The 15356-nt window shown below is 52.8% G+C and overlaps 1 protein-coding gene across 1 annotated transcript in view; it reads left to right on the top strand.

The window, feature by feature from the left end:
- The window catches only part of FLNC (filamin C), a 96550-nt gene that overhangs the window by 30092 nt on the left and 51102 nt on the right, over positions 1-15356 (top strand). Inside the window, exons 12-21 of the mRNA XM_015419014.1 lie at positions 2373-2486; positions 3658-3801; positions 5161-5284; positions 5378-5538; positions 6812-6902; positions 7196-7365; positions 8157-8274; positions 9671-9933; positions 11078-11675; positions 14381-14564. Coding sequence (XP_015274500.1) covers positions 2373-2486; positions 3658-3801; positions 5161-5284; positions 5378-5538; positions 6812-6902; positions 7196-7365; positions 8157-8274; positions 9671-9933; positions 11078-11675; positions 14381-14564 — 1967 coding nt within the window. The remainder of the gene's footprint in view (positions 1-2372; positions 2487-3657; positions 3802-5160; positions 5285-5377; positions 5539-6811; positions 6903-7195; positions 7366-8156; positions 8275-9670; positions 9934-11077; positions 11676-14380; positions 14565-15356) is intronic.

Below are 15356 nucleotides of genomic sequence, written 5' to 3'. Positions count from 1 at the left end.
TGGCTGGCTTCGTCGTTTTCCGGCACGGCTGCTTGCTGCTCAGGCTCCAGGACCCGTATGTCTGTCGCCACACTGCCACCGCCTGGCCGGAACGTCCGTTGCAGGAGTTCTATCTGTAGCCGGCAAGCTGTTTTGCCTTTACAAGCCGTGACCATCGACGTTCGACCGTCAGCTAACGCCCTCCAGAAGGAAGATTGGCGTGCCCGCCCACGCTAAGGAGCGGTTCCCATTTTATCTACTCGCCGGAGCTTTCGAATCGCTGGGTGGACGATGAGCTGGGGACAACAGGCTGGCTGCTCACACCAGCGCGGGGCTTGAACTGACATAGTTCAGATGTTAAGGCAGTGGGATATACCCACTGTGCCACCGCTCCCCTAATTGAGAGGTTAGCAGCAGAACTGCTGGGTCCTAGGGTGGCCAACTTCCAGGTGGGGGCTGGAGACCCCCCCAAAAAAAATTACAACTGATCTCCAGACGATTCAGAGATCAGTTCCCCTGGAGGAAAGGGCTGCTTTGGAGGCTGAGCTTGATGGCATTACACCTACCACACCAAACCCTGCCCTCTCCAGACTCCACCCACCAGAGTCCCCAGGAAATCCCTAACCTCGAGTTGGCATCCCTGCCTATGTACCTTATGCCAATGAAGCACACACTGTGTAATTGTGCCTGGTTTTGCCAGTAGGGGGAGGGGCGGGAGGCACTGAAATCCCACTCCCACCACCCCAGATCTTATTCTGCCTCCTCGAAAACTCCAGAAGGAATTCCCCACATCTTTTCAAGTATATCCTTGTATCCGGGAGGCCTAGAAACTTTTGTTGTTGTTGTTCAGTCACACAGTTGAGTCTGACTCTTCGCGACCCCATGGACCAGATCCCGCCAGGCCCTCTTGTCTTCCGCCGTCCTCTGAAGTTGGCTCAACTTCATGTTCGTTGCATCTATGACACTGTCTAACCATCTCATCCTTTGCCGTCCCCGTCTTCTTTGACCTTCAATCTTTCCCAGCATCAGGGTCTTCTCCAGGGAGGGCTCCCTTTTCCTTACTTACCTTTCTCCAAAAGGACAAAAGATGGCATTTTCAGGGAGCTGCAGTCGATCCCACAAGCACACCCTGCCTTTGGGATTCTGAATTATAGAGTCATAGAATCACACCGAGCTGGAAGGTGTCATAGAGGCCATCTAGTCCAGCCCCCGCTCAGTGCAGGATCATCCTAGAGCGACCCTGACAAGGGTTTGTCCAGCTGCTGTTTAAAGACTGGCAGTGAGGAGGGGGAGCTCACCACCTCCCCAGGCAGCCGGTGCCACTGTCCAACTCTGGCTGTCAAAAAGTTCTTCCTAATATCCAGCCAGTACCTTCCTGCCCTTAATCTAAACCCCTTTTTGAAAGTCCTCTTCTCTGCTGCCAACTGGAACAGCTTTGGTGTTGTGGTTAAGAGCGTGGACTCTAATCTGGGAGAACCGGGTTTGATTCCCCCACTCCTCCACTTGCACCTGCTGGATGACCTTGGGCAAGCCATAGTTCTGATAAGAGCTGTCCTTGAAAAAAGAGCAGTTTCTGTCAAGAGCTCTCTCAGCCCCGCCTGCCTCACAGGGTGTCTGCTGTGGTTGGGGGGGGAGGGAAAGGAGATTGTGAGCCGCTCTGAGACACCTTTGGGTAGTGAAGGGCGGGGTATAAACCCAATCTCTTCTTCTCTCAAGGGCAGTTCTCAAGAGAGCTCTCTCAGCCCCAGTGCAGTTTATTGAGAAAGGTACTCAGGTCATCATATGACACACTTTGTGTCAGGAATGGGGGTTTAGGCGGGAAAACAAACTATTATAGCCAGTTTGGTGTCGTGGTTAAGTGTGCGGACTCTAATCTGGGAGAACCGGGTTTGATTCCCCACTCCTCCACTGGCACCTGGCTGGATGACCTTGGGAAAGCCGTAGTTCTGATAAGAGCTGTTCTTGCAAAAAGAGCAGTTTCTCTCAGAGCTCTCTCAGCCCCACCTACCTCACAGGGTGTCTGTTGTGGGGAGGGGAAGGGAAAGGAGTTTGTCAGCCGCTCTGAGTGAAGGGGGGGGTATGAATCCAATCTCCTCCTCTCCTCCTCCTCTTCTTCTCCTCCTCTTCCTCTCCTCCTCTTCTCCTCCTCCTCCTCTTCTCCTCCAAGTAAGAGCCTTTCAAATACTTCAAGGGAGCTATCCTGCCCCCCCTCAACCTCCTCATCTCCAGACCGAACATTCCCAAGAAGTCCCTCAGCCTCTCCCCAGAGGGCTTCTTGGTCTCCAGGCCCCCCATCATCCTCGTCGCTCTCCTCTGCATAAGCACAGATGCTGCCCTGGCTGCTCCCTGGGGTGTTTCTCTCGCTCGCTCACACGTCTTTGCCACCCTTCCAGGTGAAAGCGTTTGGCCCCGGCCTGGAGCCCGTCGGCTGCATAGTGAACAAGCCCGCGGAGTTCACCATCGACGCCAGAGGGGCGGGGAAAGCCGAGCTCAAGATCTACGCCCAGGTAAGCCGCGACGGGCTGGGTTCTTGTTGGTCCTGCACCTGTGGGTACCCTGGGCTCCATCTTGCGTTGTCATGGCTCAGGTGGGGTGTCACCCAACGCTGCCACCACTCTGGCTCCAGGCTCCCTTGAGAAGGCCCAGAGAACCCTCCCAAGACCTTCAGGCCTCCCTTTTGGCCGAATAACAGGCGTGAGGACCAGGCAGGGTGAAACAAGGAAAAGGTTTATTTTATAAGAGGTCAAGCAAACAAGGTGCAGAAATATAACAGTAAGTGGGTGAAAAGAAATTAAATGCCCTAACGCATCTAAATATACACTGCCTCTAGCTCACTATCTGCAGTGGCACTAGACTACTCACCCTTCCCTCAGGATGAGGGTCTGTCCCCTGCAGCAGCCTCCCTTCTGGCTCTGCCCTCTGGGAAGAAAGAACAGCTTCTGCTCTGGCACCAGCCCTTTTGTTCCCCAGCCCTCTTCTTCCCTATTGGTCAGTTTTGGCTCCAAAACCTCTCAGGGGCTTCTGGGAGTTGTAGGCCCAGCCTCACCTACTGCCAGCCAGGCTCCCTGGGCCTAGTAGGCCTCTGGTGGCACAGCCCAGATCATGACATGTGTATTCAAGGGCATGAACTGAGGCCTTCAGGTACTGACCAAGAGAGACAGAGAGAACCAGCAGCCCCTGTAAATGCCAGAGTGAGGCGATCTTTCCATCCTAGGACAAGCAAGTAGCGCATCAGTGACAGGGTGGTTACCCAGAATTCAGTGCAGGTGGAAGCCGGTGCCTGAGCATTTGGGCAGATGGGTACCGAAGGACCACTGAGCCCGGCATTGGAGAGGAGCCGTGGTTCAGTGGCAGAGCATCTGCCTGGCAATCCTAATGAGTTTCTGCTGTTGGGTGTGGCCTGTTATGCGAATGAGTTCCTGCTGGGCGTGGCCAACTCGGGAGCCAGCCGGAACTCCGTTCCTGTGCGTTCCTGCCCCCAAATAGCCCTGAGACAGACTATGACGGCAACCCATCTTGATCTATCTCTAAGAACTGAGTCAGCCCCCCCCCCAAAAAAAAAGCTGGTCTCCTTCACCTGCATGCTTCTGCCCGGGGTCGGTTTCTTGGCTGCAGGGAGGAGTGACCAAGAGCTGGAACTGAGGAACAGCTTTGACACAGAAATGTTCTTCTTTCCAGGATGCAGAAGGCGTTCCCATTAACATCAAGGTCAAAGACAACGGTGACCACACCTTCTCTTGCGTCTACGTCCCCACCAAGCCCATCAAACACACCATCATCATCAGCTGGGGGGGCGTCAACATCCCCAAGAGCCCTTTCCGGGTGAGTGACCGGCGCTTGACTGACTTTTGCAGGTCTTTCAGGGCAATTGCTGTGGCCCGTCTAGCGCACCATCCGACCTTCTGCTGGTTGGGCGGTCAGCTGCAGGAAGGGGGGCCGTGGCTCAGTGGAGGGACGCCCGCTCGGCATGCACAAGGTCCTGGGTTTGATTCCTGGCACCTCTCCCAGGAGAGCATCAGGAAGGACCTTTAGGTCCCTGAGACCCCAGAGTTAGACAGGCCGATACTTTAGGCTGGTCCTGCACTGGGCAGGTGGTTGGACTAGATCAGGTGTGGCCAAACCTGCTTAACGTAAGAGCCACACAGAATAAACGTCAGATGTTCGAGAAGACACGAACAAATATCACACACACTTTTTACTGAAAGAGATGCACATTTGCTTGTTATTAACATTAAATGAGATGGCCAAAAATAAAAACAAAAGGGGTAAGGGCAGATATTGATAACGATATTTATGTGCCTGATGCTACTTGTTTGCTAATGACGTTTATGTGTCTAAGGTGGAAAGAAAGAATGAAAGAGGTGGAAAGAAAGAGAGAAAGAGAGCGAGAAACAAAAAAAGCAAAGAGATGGGGAAGGGATGCAGGAAGAGAGATGGGGGAAGGGATGAAGGAAGAGAGACGGAAAAAAAGATAGAACAAATATCACACACGCTTTATACTGAAAGATATGCACATTTGCTTTTTATTAACATTAAACGAGACGGCCAAAAATAAAAACAAAAGGGGTAAGAACAGATATTGATAACGATATTTATTTCCCCGATGCTACTTGTTTGCTAATGACGTTTATGTGTCTAAGGTGGAAAGAAAGAATGAAAGAGGTGGAAAGAAAGAGAGAAAGAGAGCGAGAAACAAAAAAAGCAAAGAGATGGGGAAGGGATGCAGGAAGAGAGATGGAAAGAAAGAGAGAGAGCAAATAGATGGGGAGCCTCCCGGGAGCCGCACAATACGTGTGAAAGAGCCGCATGTGGCTCCCGAACCACAGCTTGGCCACCCCTGGACTAGATAGACTGTACGACCCCTTCCAGCTTTATGATTTCCTACAATCAAAGGCGGCTTTGGGCGTTCAATAGCTCAAGGGTGGGTCATCACCAGCAGTGTTCCCTCTAAGCTGAGTTAGTGTGAGCCAGCTCACGGTTTTTTAGCCCCCGGCTTAGCTCAGGAAGGAGGGCTCCAGCGTAAACTGATTTATACAGCAGCCAGACCGCTCACGCGCAACTTTAACGCCAGGAGCTCACCCAGGAGGATTTTTGCTCACAAGACTCCACCGCTGAGAGGGAGGGCTGGTTCAGTTGCACGGGGTGCCGATAGCCCATGAATCCCCCTTCTCCTCCCGGCAGGTGAGTGTTGGCGAAGGAAGCCATCCCGACAAAGTCAAGGTGTACGGCCCCGGAGTTGAGAAGACGGGGCTGAAAGCCAGCGAGCCGACCTATTTCACGGTCGACTGCAGCGAGGCCGGGCAAGGTAAGGGAGGGATCGGAGGGGGTCTCCAGGGGAGTTTGCCCTTCCGTCCCCGGCGCATCCCGCTCATCGGGCACTGCCCCGTCTGTCTTTCAGGAGACGTGAGCATTGGCATCAAGTGCGCGCCAGGCGTGGTGGGGCCGCTGGAGGCAGACATCGATTTTGACATCATCAAAAACGACAACGACACCTTCACCGTCAAGTACACCCCGCCGGGCCCAGGGCGCTACACCATCATGGTGCTCTTTGCTAACCAGGTAGGCAGCAGGACTGGGGCTTCCTTGGATCGGGTCCTTTCTTTTTTTGTGCTTCTATCTTGCCCTTCTAGCAAGGAACTGAGAGTGGCGTAGGTGTCCCATTTTTACTTCAACCAAACTGGAGCGGCAAGGATGGAGAGCCAGTTTGGTGTAGTGGCTAGGAGGGCAGACTCTAATCTGGGAGAACCGGGTTTGATTCCCCACGCCTCCACATGCAGCTGCTGGTGTGACCTTGGGTCCATCACAAGTTCAGAGCTGTTCTCTCAGGAGTAGTCCTCGAAAGAGCTCTCTCAGCCCCGCCTACCTCACAGGGTGTCTGTTGTGGGGAGGGGAAGGGAAAGGAGTTTGTCAGCCGCTCTGAGACTCCTTCGGGTAGTGAAGGGCAGGGTATAACCAGTTTGGTGTAGTGGTTAGGAGCGCAGACTCTAATCTGGGAGAACCGGGTTTGATTCCCCACTCCTCTTCCACATGCAGCTTCTGGTGTGGCCTTGGGTCCATCACAAGTTCTCTCAGAGCTGTTCTCTCAAGGGCAATCCTCGAAAGAGCTCTCTCAGCCCCACCTACTTCACAGGGTTTCTGTTGTGGGGAGGGGAAGGGAAAAGGAGATTGTCAGCCGCTCTGAGACTCCTTTGGGTAGTGAAGGGCGGGGTATAACCAGTTTGGTGTAGTGGTTAGGAGCGCAGACTCTAATCTGGGAGAACCGGTTTTGATTCCCCACTCCTCTTCCACATGTAGCTGCTGGTGTGACCTTGGGTCCATCACAAGTTCTCTCAGAGCTGTTCTCTCAAGGGCAGTCCTTGAAAGAGCTCTCTCAGCCCCGCCTACCTCACAGGGTGTCTGTTGTGGGGAGGGGAAGGGAAAGGAGATTGTAAGCCGCTCTGAGACTCCGAGTAAATGGCAGGGTATAAATCCAATCTATTCTTCTTCTTTTTCTAATAATAATAATAATAATAATAATAATAATAATAATAATAATAACTATTATTATTGAGTAGACAATACTGACCTTGATGGTCTGATTCAGTATAAGGCATCTTTAGGTGTTCAAGGAAGAAAGCAGGACCCCCGTTCTGGCAACCTTCACCACCACATTTGTTGCCTCAGCCCCGGCCCACCCCCCTCCCTCTCATTTGCAGAAGCCAGTGTCCAAAAAAAGGGGCCCGTAGAAAGAGGACAGCCAAGGTTGATGCCCCCCGCCCCTGTCAAAGCCAGCACAATTGTGGAACAGCCTCCCTCAGACTAACAGTCTCGCCTTTCCCGCCCCTCCCCCCAGGAAATCCCCATCAGCCCTTTCCACATCAAGGTGGACCCCTCCCACGACGCCAGCAAGGTGAAAGCCGAAGGGCCCGGACTCAGCCGGACAGGTGAGCGAAAGCCGAGCAGGGAGGAGGATGGGAAATTGCCTGCAAAAAATGTAATACATTTTTATTTTATTTTATTTTTTAAATTTTATTATATTTCTATCCCGCCCTACCCCGCAAACAGGCTCAGGGCGGCTCACAGTTAGGGCGTCATGTGCCAAGTATACAACATAAAAAACATACACCCCGGTATATCGCGAGGGGGCTCCATCCTGTGCCAAGAAGGGTGGCAGCAGCATTCTTTGCAAGCAGGGAACTGAGGGCATTTTGCCCCAACTGTGGCTTTTTCTTTGCAGGTGTGGAAGTCGGGAAGCCCACCCACTTCACGGTCTTTACAAAAGGGGCCGGCAAAGCCAAGCTGGACGTGCACTTCGCGGGGGCCACCAAGGGCGAAGTCGTGCGAGACTTCGAGATCATCGACAACCACGATTATTCCTACACCGTCAAGTACACAGCCGTGCAGCAGGTGAGACGGGCGTTTGCTCCTCCGCCTTCAGCCCGGTCCATACCCACAGGGCCGACCCAGCAGCGTCTTTGGGCGCTCCTTCTAGTTACATAAGAACATAAGAACATAAGAGACGCCAATGTTGGATCAGGCCAAAGGCCCATCCAGTCCAACACTCTGTCACACAGTGGCCAGAAATACCAGGTGCCATCAGGAGGTCCACCAGTGGGGCCAGGACACTAGGAGTCCTCCCACTGTTGCCCCCCCCAAGCACCAAGGAGACAGAGCATCCCTTGCCCCAGAGCCCCTATCTATACCTTGTGGCTAATAACCACTGATAGACCTCTGCTGTTTAGTTCAGAGGTCCTCAGACTTTTTCTGCGGGTGTTGCAGAATTTGGGGTTTGGGATATTCCCCCACAGCGGGCCCCTTTGGAGTTCTGATGCAGCGTAGTAAACACAGCTGCAAAATGGCCACCGCGGGAGGCGGAGCCAGCCACAAAAGGGCTGCCACCGCTTACCTTCTGACACACAGTGAAGACGATCCTTGCGTTGTGGGGGCAGCGGCTGCCAAAGCAACGTTCTAAAGAATCGGCACAGCCAATCGAATCTCCACTGGCCAATCGGAAACCTTGCTGGGTAAAAGCCCCACTGGTCCTGCCCAGTTTCTAAAAGCACTTGGACATCAAGGAAAGGTGTTGGCTGGCACCATGACCCCCAGGAGCACCCTGTTGGGGACCCCTGTGCTATAACCCCCCCAGTGTACACTTTTTGCCTCTGACTTGCATCTATTCTCCCCCCCCCGTACACCAGGGCAACATGGCGGTGACCGTCACTTACGGCGGAGACCCCATCCCGAAGAGCCCCTTCCCGGTGACCGTGGCTCCGCCCCTCGATCTCAGCAAGGTCAAAGTGCAAGGATTGAACAGCAGTAAGTGGGGGACTGGGGCAGGGGGGCAGAGCAGCATGCGGGAGACCGGGTTGGAAGGCTGCTCTCCAGAGCTCCTGGCGTTCCAGCGGCGCCGAAGGCATGTCGGGCAACCTGTGACGGTCCCGAAGAAGGGGCGGCGGGGTGCTCTCCCGACTACGAATTTGCATCCCCGTGTCCGACTCATCCAATATATCGGGAAAGCGCAATTCAAAAACCAAGATTGTTATGGCTGGCCTCTGCTCAACGCGTGTTCCTTAATGGGTCTTGAAAGGAGAGTATTCAGGGCTGCAATACACCTACTTGGGAGTAAGTGCCACTGAATGCAATGGGACTTAGTCCTGAGTCAGCACGTGCAGGATTAGGCTGCCTGAAGCCTTGTGTTGCTTTGCTCATTGGAGACCCCCCTCTCAGCCTCTGCTACTTAGGGAAGGGGACGTGGCTCAGTGGCAGAGCCTCTGCTTGGCATGCAGGAGACCCCAGGTTCAATCCCTGGCATCTCCACTTAGAAAAGGACCGGGCAGTTAGGTGATGGGAAAGACCTCCGCCTGAGACCCTGGAGAGCTGTCAAGAGGGGCTGTGGCTCAGTGACAGAGCCTCTGCTTGGCACGCAGAAGGTCCCAGGTTCAATCCCCAGCAGCACCAGTTAAAAAGGACCAGGCAGGAGGTGATGGGAAAGACCTCAGCCTGAGACCCTGGAGAGCTGTCAAGAGGGGCCGTGGCTCAGTGGCAGAGCCTCTGCTTGGCATGCAGAAGGTCCCAGGTTCAATCCCCGGCATCTCCAGTAAAAAAGGACCAGGCAGGAGGTGATGGGAAAGACCTCAGCCTGAGACCCTGGAGAGCTGTCAAGAGGGGCCGTGGCTCAGTGGCAGAGCCTCTGCTTGGCATGCAGAAGGTCCCAGGTTCAATCCCCGGCATCTCCAGTAAAAAAGGACCAGGCAGGAGGTGATGGGAAAGACCTCCGCCTGAGACCCTGGAGAGCTGTAAAGAGGGGCCGTGGCTCAGTGGCAGCACCTCTGCTTGGCACGCAGAAGGTCCCCGGTTCAATCCCCGGCATCTCCATTTAAAAAGGACCAGGCAGTTAGGTGATGGGAAAGACCTCTGCCTGAGACTCCAGAGAGCTGCTCCCATTCGTACATGAATGAATAAAAATAATGCTATGACTCAGAATCAGCCAGCTGCCTATGTTCAGCGATCTTCAGATATGCCCTCTGCTGTGATATGCTACAAAATCCTGAAGCAATGAGTCCCACGGGTTAGTTATGTGCTTGCGATAAAGTCCCTTTTTCAAATCCTGCTGCTCCCCCAGGTCTGTGCATTTCGCCACGGTGGAAGTGGCGTTTTCTGCACGTCTGATCATCCTGTTTCTTTTTCAACCTCTCCCCCCCTTTGCCCACAGAGGTGGACGTGGGCCGTGACCAGGAGTTTGCCGTCAACACGAAGGGGGCTGGTGGGCAAGGCCAGGTGGACGTGAAGATCAGCTCCCCCTCCCGGCGTCCGATCCCCTGCAAAGTGGAGACGGGCACCACCAATGACATCCACTCCGTCAAGTACATGCCACCCGAAGAGGGGCCTTACAAGGTGGACATCACCTACGATGGGCACCCCGTGCCAGGCAGCCCATTCTCAGTTGAGGCTGTCATGCCCCCAGACCCATCCAAGGTGAGTGGCAGGCACTGGATGCTCAGGGGCAGGGTGAAATGACATGCCCCCCACATTGGCCATCGTCCAAGGATGTAAGGGGGTCCCTTGGTTGTCAATAGGACCCCTGGAAGCAAGGTGTTCACAGCAGACCAGGGAAAGTCAGGAAAGCTTACGTTATTCCATTGCTGACATAAGAATGGCAGTTTTGCTACAGAGAAGCTTCAAAGGGAGATTACAACGTGAGACTGTGGAACTAGAGTTCATTGACAAGTTCAGCCCCACCCCATTTGAATAGGGACACAGGATTCTTACCTCATTCCAGACACTAATTTCCTGCACTTCACACTTCTGTGCATATCTCCTTCCTCTAAGCTGATCACGTGCCAAGTTGTACCTCTGCATCCTGACTCCAACCGAACTTTCTTGGTAACCCTCCTCCCACCTTCTGAGTTAGATATAAGGACTGATGGATCTTCATTCTCATTTGTATCTGAAACCTTTGTCTCCCAGAATCTTACACCCTGGAAAGTTCTGTTGATCTTTAAGGCGCTACTGGAATTGAATTTTGTTCGGCTAGATTCGGGTCCAGTAGCAACTTAGATATCAACAGAATTTTCGGTTTATGTGCTTTTGAGAATCAAAGCTCCCTCAGTCAGATGCCTGATGGAGTTTTGACTCTCGAAAATTCATGTTCTTCTTTGGCTCCAACGAGAAACAACTGGTTTAAAAAGGTATGGGACCACGTTATCTTGGAAAAAATCACAGATAAGGTTCAAAGATCCGAAATCTGCCCAAAGCAATCTAATTTTGATGAAAAGTGGTACCCATTTTCGGACTACATTCTTACGCAAGATTGCCAACCACATAACCCTCTGTATCATACTTTGATTTTTTTCTTAATGGCAGTCTTTTATGCTAAATATCTCCCTCTCTTTCATTCTTTCATTCTTTCATTCTTTTATATTTACAAATCTGTGTCCGTGGAAATCTGATTCAACTTATGTATGTGCGCTATGATTTACAAATCTACTGTTTGATCTTCAATAAAGTTTATAAAATCTTTAAAAAGAAAAAGAAAATTCATGTTCTGAAAATCTTGTTGGTTTCTAAGGTGCTACGGGGCTTGAATTTTGTTGTAGCTGACATCCGGTTTTCCTTCCAGGTGTGTGCCTACGGGCCAGGGCTGAAGGGTGGCTTTGTCGGCAAGCCCGCCCCTTTCACCATCGACACCAAAGGGGCCGGCACCGGCGGGCTGGGCCTGACCGTGGAGGGCCCCTGCGAAGCCAAGATCGAGTGCCAAGACAACGGTGACGGCTCGTGCTCCGTTTCGTACCTCCCCACGGAGCCCGGCGAATATGCCATCAACATCCTCTTTGCCGACGCCCACATCCCCGGATCGCCCTTCAAAGCCGACATCAAGCCCGTCTTCGACCCCTCCAAGGTCACGGCCAGCGGGCCCGGCTTGGAGCACGGCAAGGTGGGCGAGACGGCCACCTTCATGGTCGACTGCTCGAAAGCGGGCGACGCCGAGCTGACCATTGAGATCATCTCCGACTCGGGGGTCAAGGCGGAGGTACTGATCCAGAACAACAGCGACGGGACCTACAGCATCACCTACACCCCCTCCTTCCCGGGCACCTATACCATCACCATTAAATATGGCGGGCATGCTGTGCCCAAGTTCCCTGCCCGCGTCAATGTTGACCCCGCCGTGGACACCAGCAACGTCAAGGTCTTCGGACCAGGGGTGGAACCCCGAGGTAAGCTGTGGCCAATATTTTGTGTCTTCCCCCACTTGTCCGTCCCGATGCGGTGGGTGGGCACTTGTCGGTTTCAAAATGGGCAGGGCTATTTTTGGGCAGCAACGCACAGGAACGGAGTTCCGGCTGGCTTCAGAGTTGGCCACGCCCACTACAGCCAAAACCTCTGTGTGTGCCTGGCTACAGAGGGAAGGCCTGGAGAGCGACACAGACACCCCTGGCGACTCCGAGGCGGGTGGGACGGGGCCCCCCTGGAAGGATCGGGGAGGCATTTAATGCCTCCCCGTGCCTTCCCTGGCCTGTCCAAGGGCCAGCTTGCCCAGGCTCCCCACAGCCGCGGTGTGCCTGGGCAGCCAAGGGAAGGCAGTTTAAACTGCCTCCCCTCCCAGGGCTGGCTTGCCTGGGCTCCCCACAGCCATGGGGCGCCCGGGCAAGCCAAGGGAACGTATGGGGGTGTGGCCTAATATGCTAATGAGCTGTGCCGTCAGAGGTGTGGCCTAATATGATAATGATTTTCTGCTGTTGGGTGTGGCCTATTATGTTAATGAGTTCTTGCTGGGCTTTTTCTACCAAAAAAGCCCTGAAAATGGGTACCACTTTTCCATTAAAAGTCCCTAAAGTGCCTTGGAAGGAAGAAACCAAAAGAATCGCAGGAGAATTCAGGGGAGGAAAATTCAAGGAAACAGCTCTTTACGTAACAAGTGATTAAGACATGGAATTCGCTGCCAGAGGCAGTAGTGATGGCCACAGACACTGATGGCTTTAAAAGGGGATTGGACAGATTAATAGAGAATAGATCTACCAGTGGCTACTCACCACGGTGACTAAAGGGTAGTCAGCCTCTGAATTCCAGTATCTAGAGACAACATCAGGGGAAGGCCTCGGCCTCTCTGCTCTGTCGTTGGCCCTCCAGAGGAACTGGTTGGCCACTGTCTGAGACAAGATGCTGGACTGGCTGGACCACCACTTCTTCCGATGTTCTTATGAAGGCCTCGGCCTCTCTGCCCTGTTGTTGGCCCTCCAGAGGAACTGGTTGGGGAGACAGGATGCAGGAGTGGATGGACCACTGGTCTGATCCAGCAGGGCTTTTCTGATGTTCTTATGAGGGGTGTGGTTCAGTGGCTGAGCGTCTGCATGGCATGGAGAGGGTCCCGGCATCTCCAGTTAAAAGGAGCATCAGGTCGTCGGTGTTGTGAAAGACCTCTGCCAGAGACTCTGGAGAAGTGTCTCCGCTCGAGAAGGATGGGCTCCGGAGCAAACTAACTTATGCAGTAGCCAAATTGCTCACTCACAACTTTAATGCCAGTAGCTCACAAAGTAGAATTTTTGCTCACAAGACTCTACAGCTTAGAGGGAACATTGCTGCCTATCTACCTGTGTAAAACATCTGCCTCTCTAAATATAGTTAGAAAAACAGCAGATAACTTGTCCATCTCTCTATTTTATCTTTCTTTCTTTAATCTCACCATAGCCTTTTTAAGCCGAGTTCCTCCTTGTCAGGGGTCATTTCATAGAAAAAGAGGTGCAGGAGCTTATTAGCATAACTCATTAGCATAACTTATTTGCATATGCCACACCCCCTGACATCACCGGAAGTGTGTCAGAAGGCAACACCCACCGCTCAGGCTCCACTGGACTGTTTTGGATTGCTAGCTATGTGGGGGGGAATGCAGATCTGTCCTCGCAGAGGAGGGAGAGCTTGTACCTGAATAAAACTTGGTCTTAAAGGTACCACTGGACTGTTTTGGACTTGTTGGCTCTGCAACTTACCTGGCTGCTTCTTGCTCTGACTGAGGGCTGCTGGGAGCAAGGGGTGGGTCTTGTTGCATGTGCCCGCCCCCTGGGCTCTTTAATGCCGGAGCTCCGCTCCTGTGCGCTCCCACAGGAAATGACCCCTGCTCCTTGTTCTTTCTTGTTCTTCCTGCTCTCTGTTTCCTGTCATCTGGATATCTAGCGACATCTCTCTCCATCTTTCAGTCTGCATTAGCTACTGTTCACATCCTTACAGGAGGAGCAGATAGTCTTGTCAGGGCGGCCTGCCGTGATTGTACAGGTGGCCACCGGTGTTCCGTCTAAGCTGAGTGAGTGTGAGCCAGCTCACAGTTTTGTTAGCCTTCGGATCCCCCTTTTTTGTTTCAGCTCAGGAAGGGGTGGCTCCAGAGCCAAACTCATTTGTGCAGCCGCCAAATCGCTCGCTCACAACTTGAATGGCAGGAGCTCACAGAGTAGGATTTTTACTCACAAGACTCCTCAGCTGAGAGGGAGCATTGGTGGTCACCTGCAGGGGTTTTCAGGGCAAGACCGGGTCCCTCCCACCCCACCCCTGCTCTGGAGGTGTCTTCAGTCCAGGGGGGGAGGATTTGCAAAACTGCGTGATTTCAGCAAAGCGTACTTTATTCGATCAGGAACAAGATAACTTTGGCCAGGCCGGCTTATATCCCCCGAGAAACCGGCACCCAAAACACACCCCTACTTCCCTATAGGTTATTTACAGTGGCCGAGAGTCCCATAGGCTCTTGGCCGGGAACCCAGCCCCCTGATTGGAGCAGGCTAGGATCCACATAGTCCATTGTCTCTTGGAGCGAAGCTCGACGTTTGTCTCTGAGCTTGTCTGGACTTGTCTGGACTGGATACATTACAGTATCCCAAGCCACCCCCCAGGACAGCCGCCAAACTGAGACCTCACCCTTCATGATCTCTCCCAGGTGTCTTACGAGAAGTCACCACCGAGTTCACCGTGGACGCCCGTTCGCTCACCAAGACCGGTGGCAGCCACGTCAAGGTGCGCGTCATCAACCCCTCAGGCGCCAAGACGGACACCTATATCACGGACAACGGAGATGGCACCTACCGTGTCCAATACACCCCCTACGAGGATGGTAAGACCCCGTGATGCCTCCTGCCCCCGTCCCTGCACGGGTTCCTCCTTCCTATCTCCTGTTCCCCCGCGACCCCTCTGTCCCTTTTTTATGTCCGAGGCAGTCCTTTCCCCCAACCCGAATTCAGGCAAGAAGGATGAAGGCCCCTCCCCCCCCAGTTTCTGCACCCATCGTTATTTGGAATGGGGTCTATTGGCTAGAACCAGGGACGTCTGCATTCTGCATGGGCAGCAAACAAAATCCCGCGAGCCCCCTACTTATGCAACTTGATCCTATCTGCATATATTTATCTGGGGAGGGTGTCACCCCACTAAACAGATTTGTCAATTAATTGTACGTGTTTTAATCAATTAGTTAACCAATTGTGAGAGGGACTCTATGGCGTGATTCCCTGCTGAGGTCCCTCCCCTGCTCAAACCCTGTCCTTCCTGCCCATCGCTTCCCAAATTCCCAGGGATCCCCTAACCGGAACTGGCAAACCTAGGGAGCAGAAAACAAATATAAAGCCAACAGTCGTGATAGTCTGACCCGCAATCAACAGTCATAAGACTTATAAAACTTGCTGTACATGTATTGTGCTCTGAAGCATTACAATACAATACACAACTTAATAGAATTTATAAACCAAGGTACAACGTCGTCTCCGGATTATTTACCAACGTTTCAAAAAATGAATCTTCTTCAGGAGATATTCTGTAGTGCACAAAAATGCAATTTTTAGAATATGTACTATACCAATCACAAGAAACAAGAGACAATACAATAATCTTATTGCTTACTTACACAGAGGTGCCAAAGCTCT

Source organism: Gekko japonicus, unplaced genomic scaffold (assembly GCF_001447785.1).
Source record: "Gekko japonicus isolate JY-2015 unplaced genomic scaffold, Gekko_japonicus_V1.1 scaffold3687, whole genome shotgun sequence".
NCBI lineage: Eukaryota > Metazoa > Chordata > Lepidosauria > Squamata > Gekkonidae > Gekko > Gekko japonicus.
Note: the sequence above shows the minus strand (reverse complement) of the source record. Positions and strands in the feature narration are given on the sequence as shown.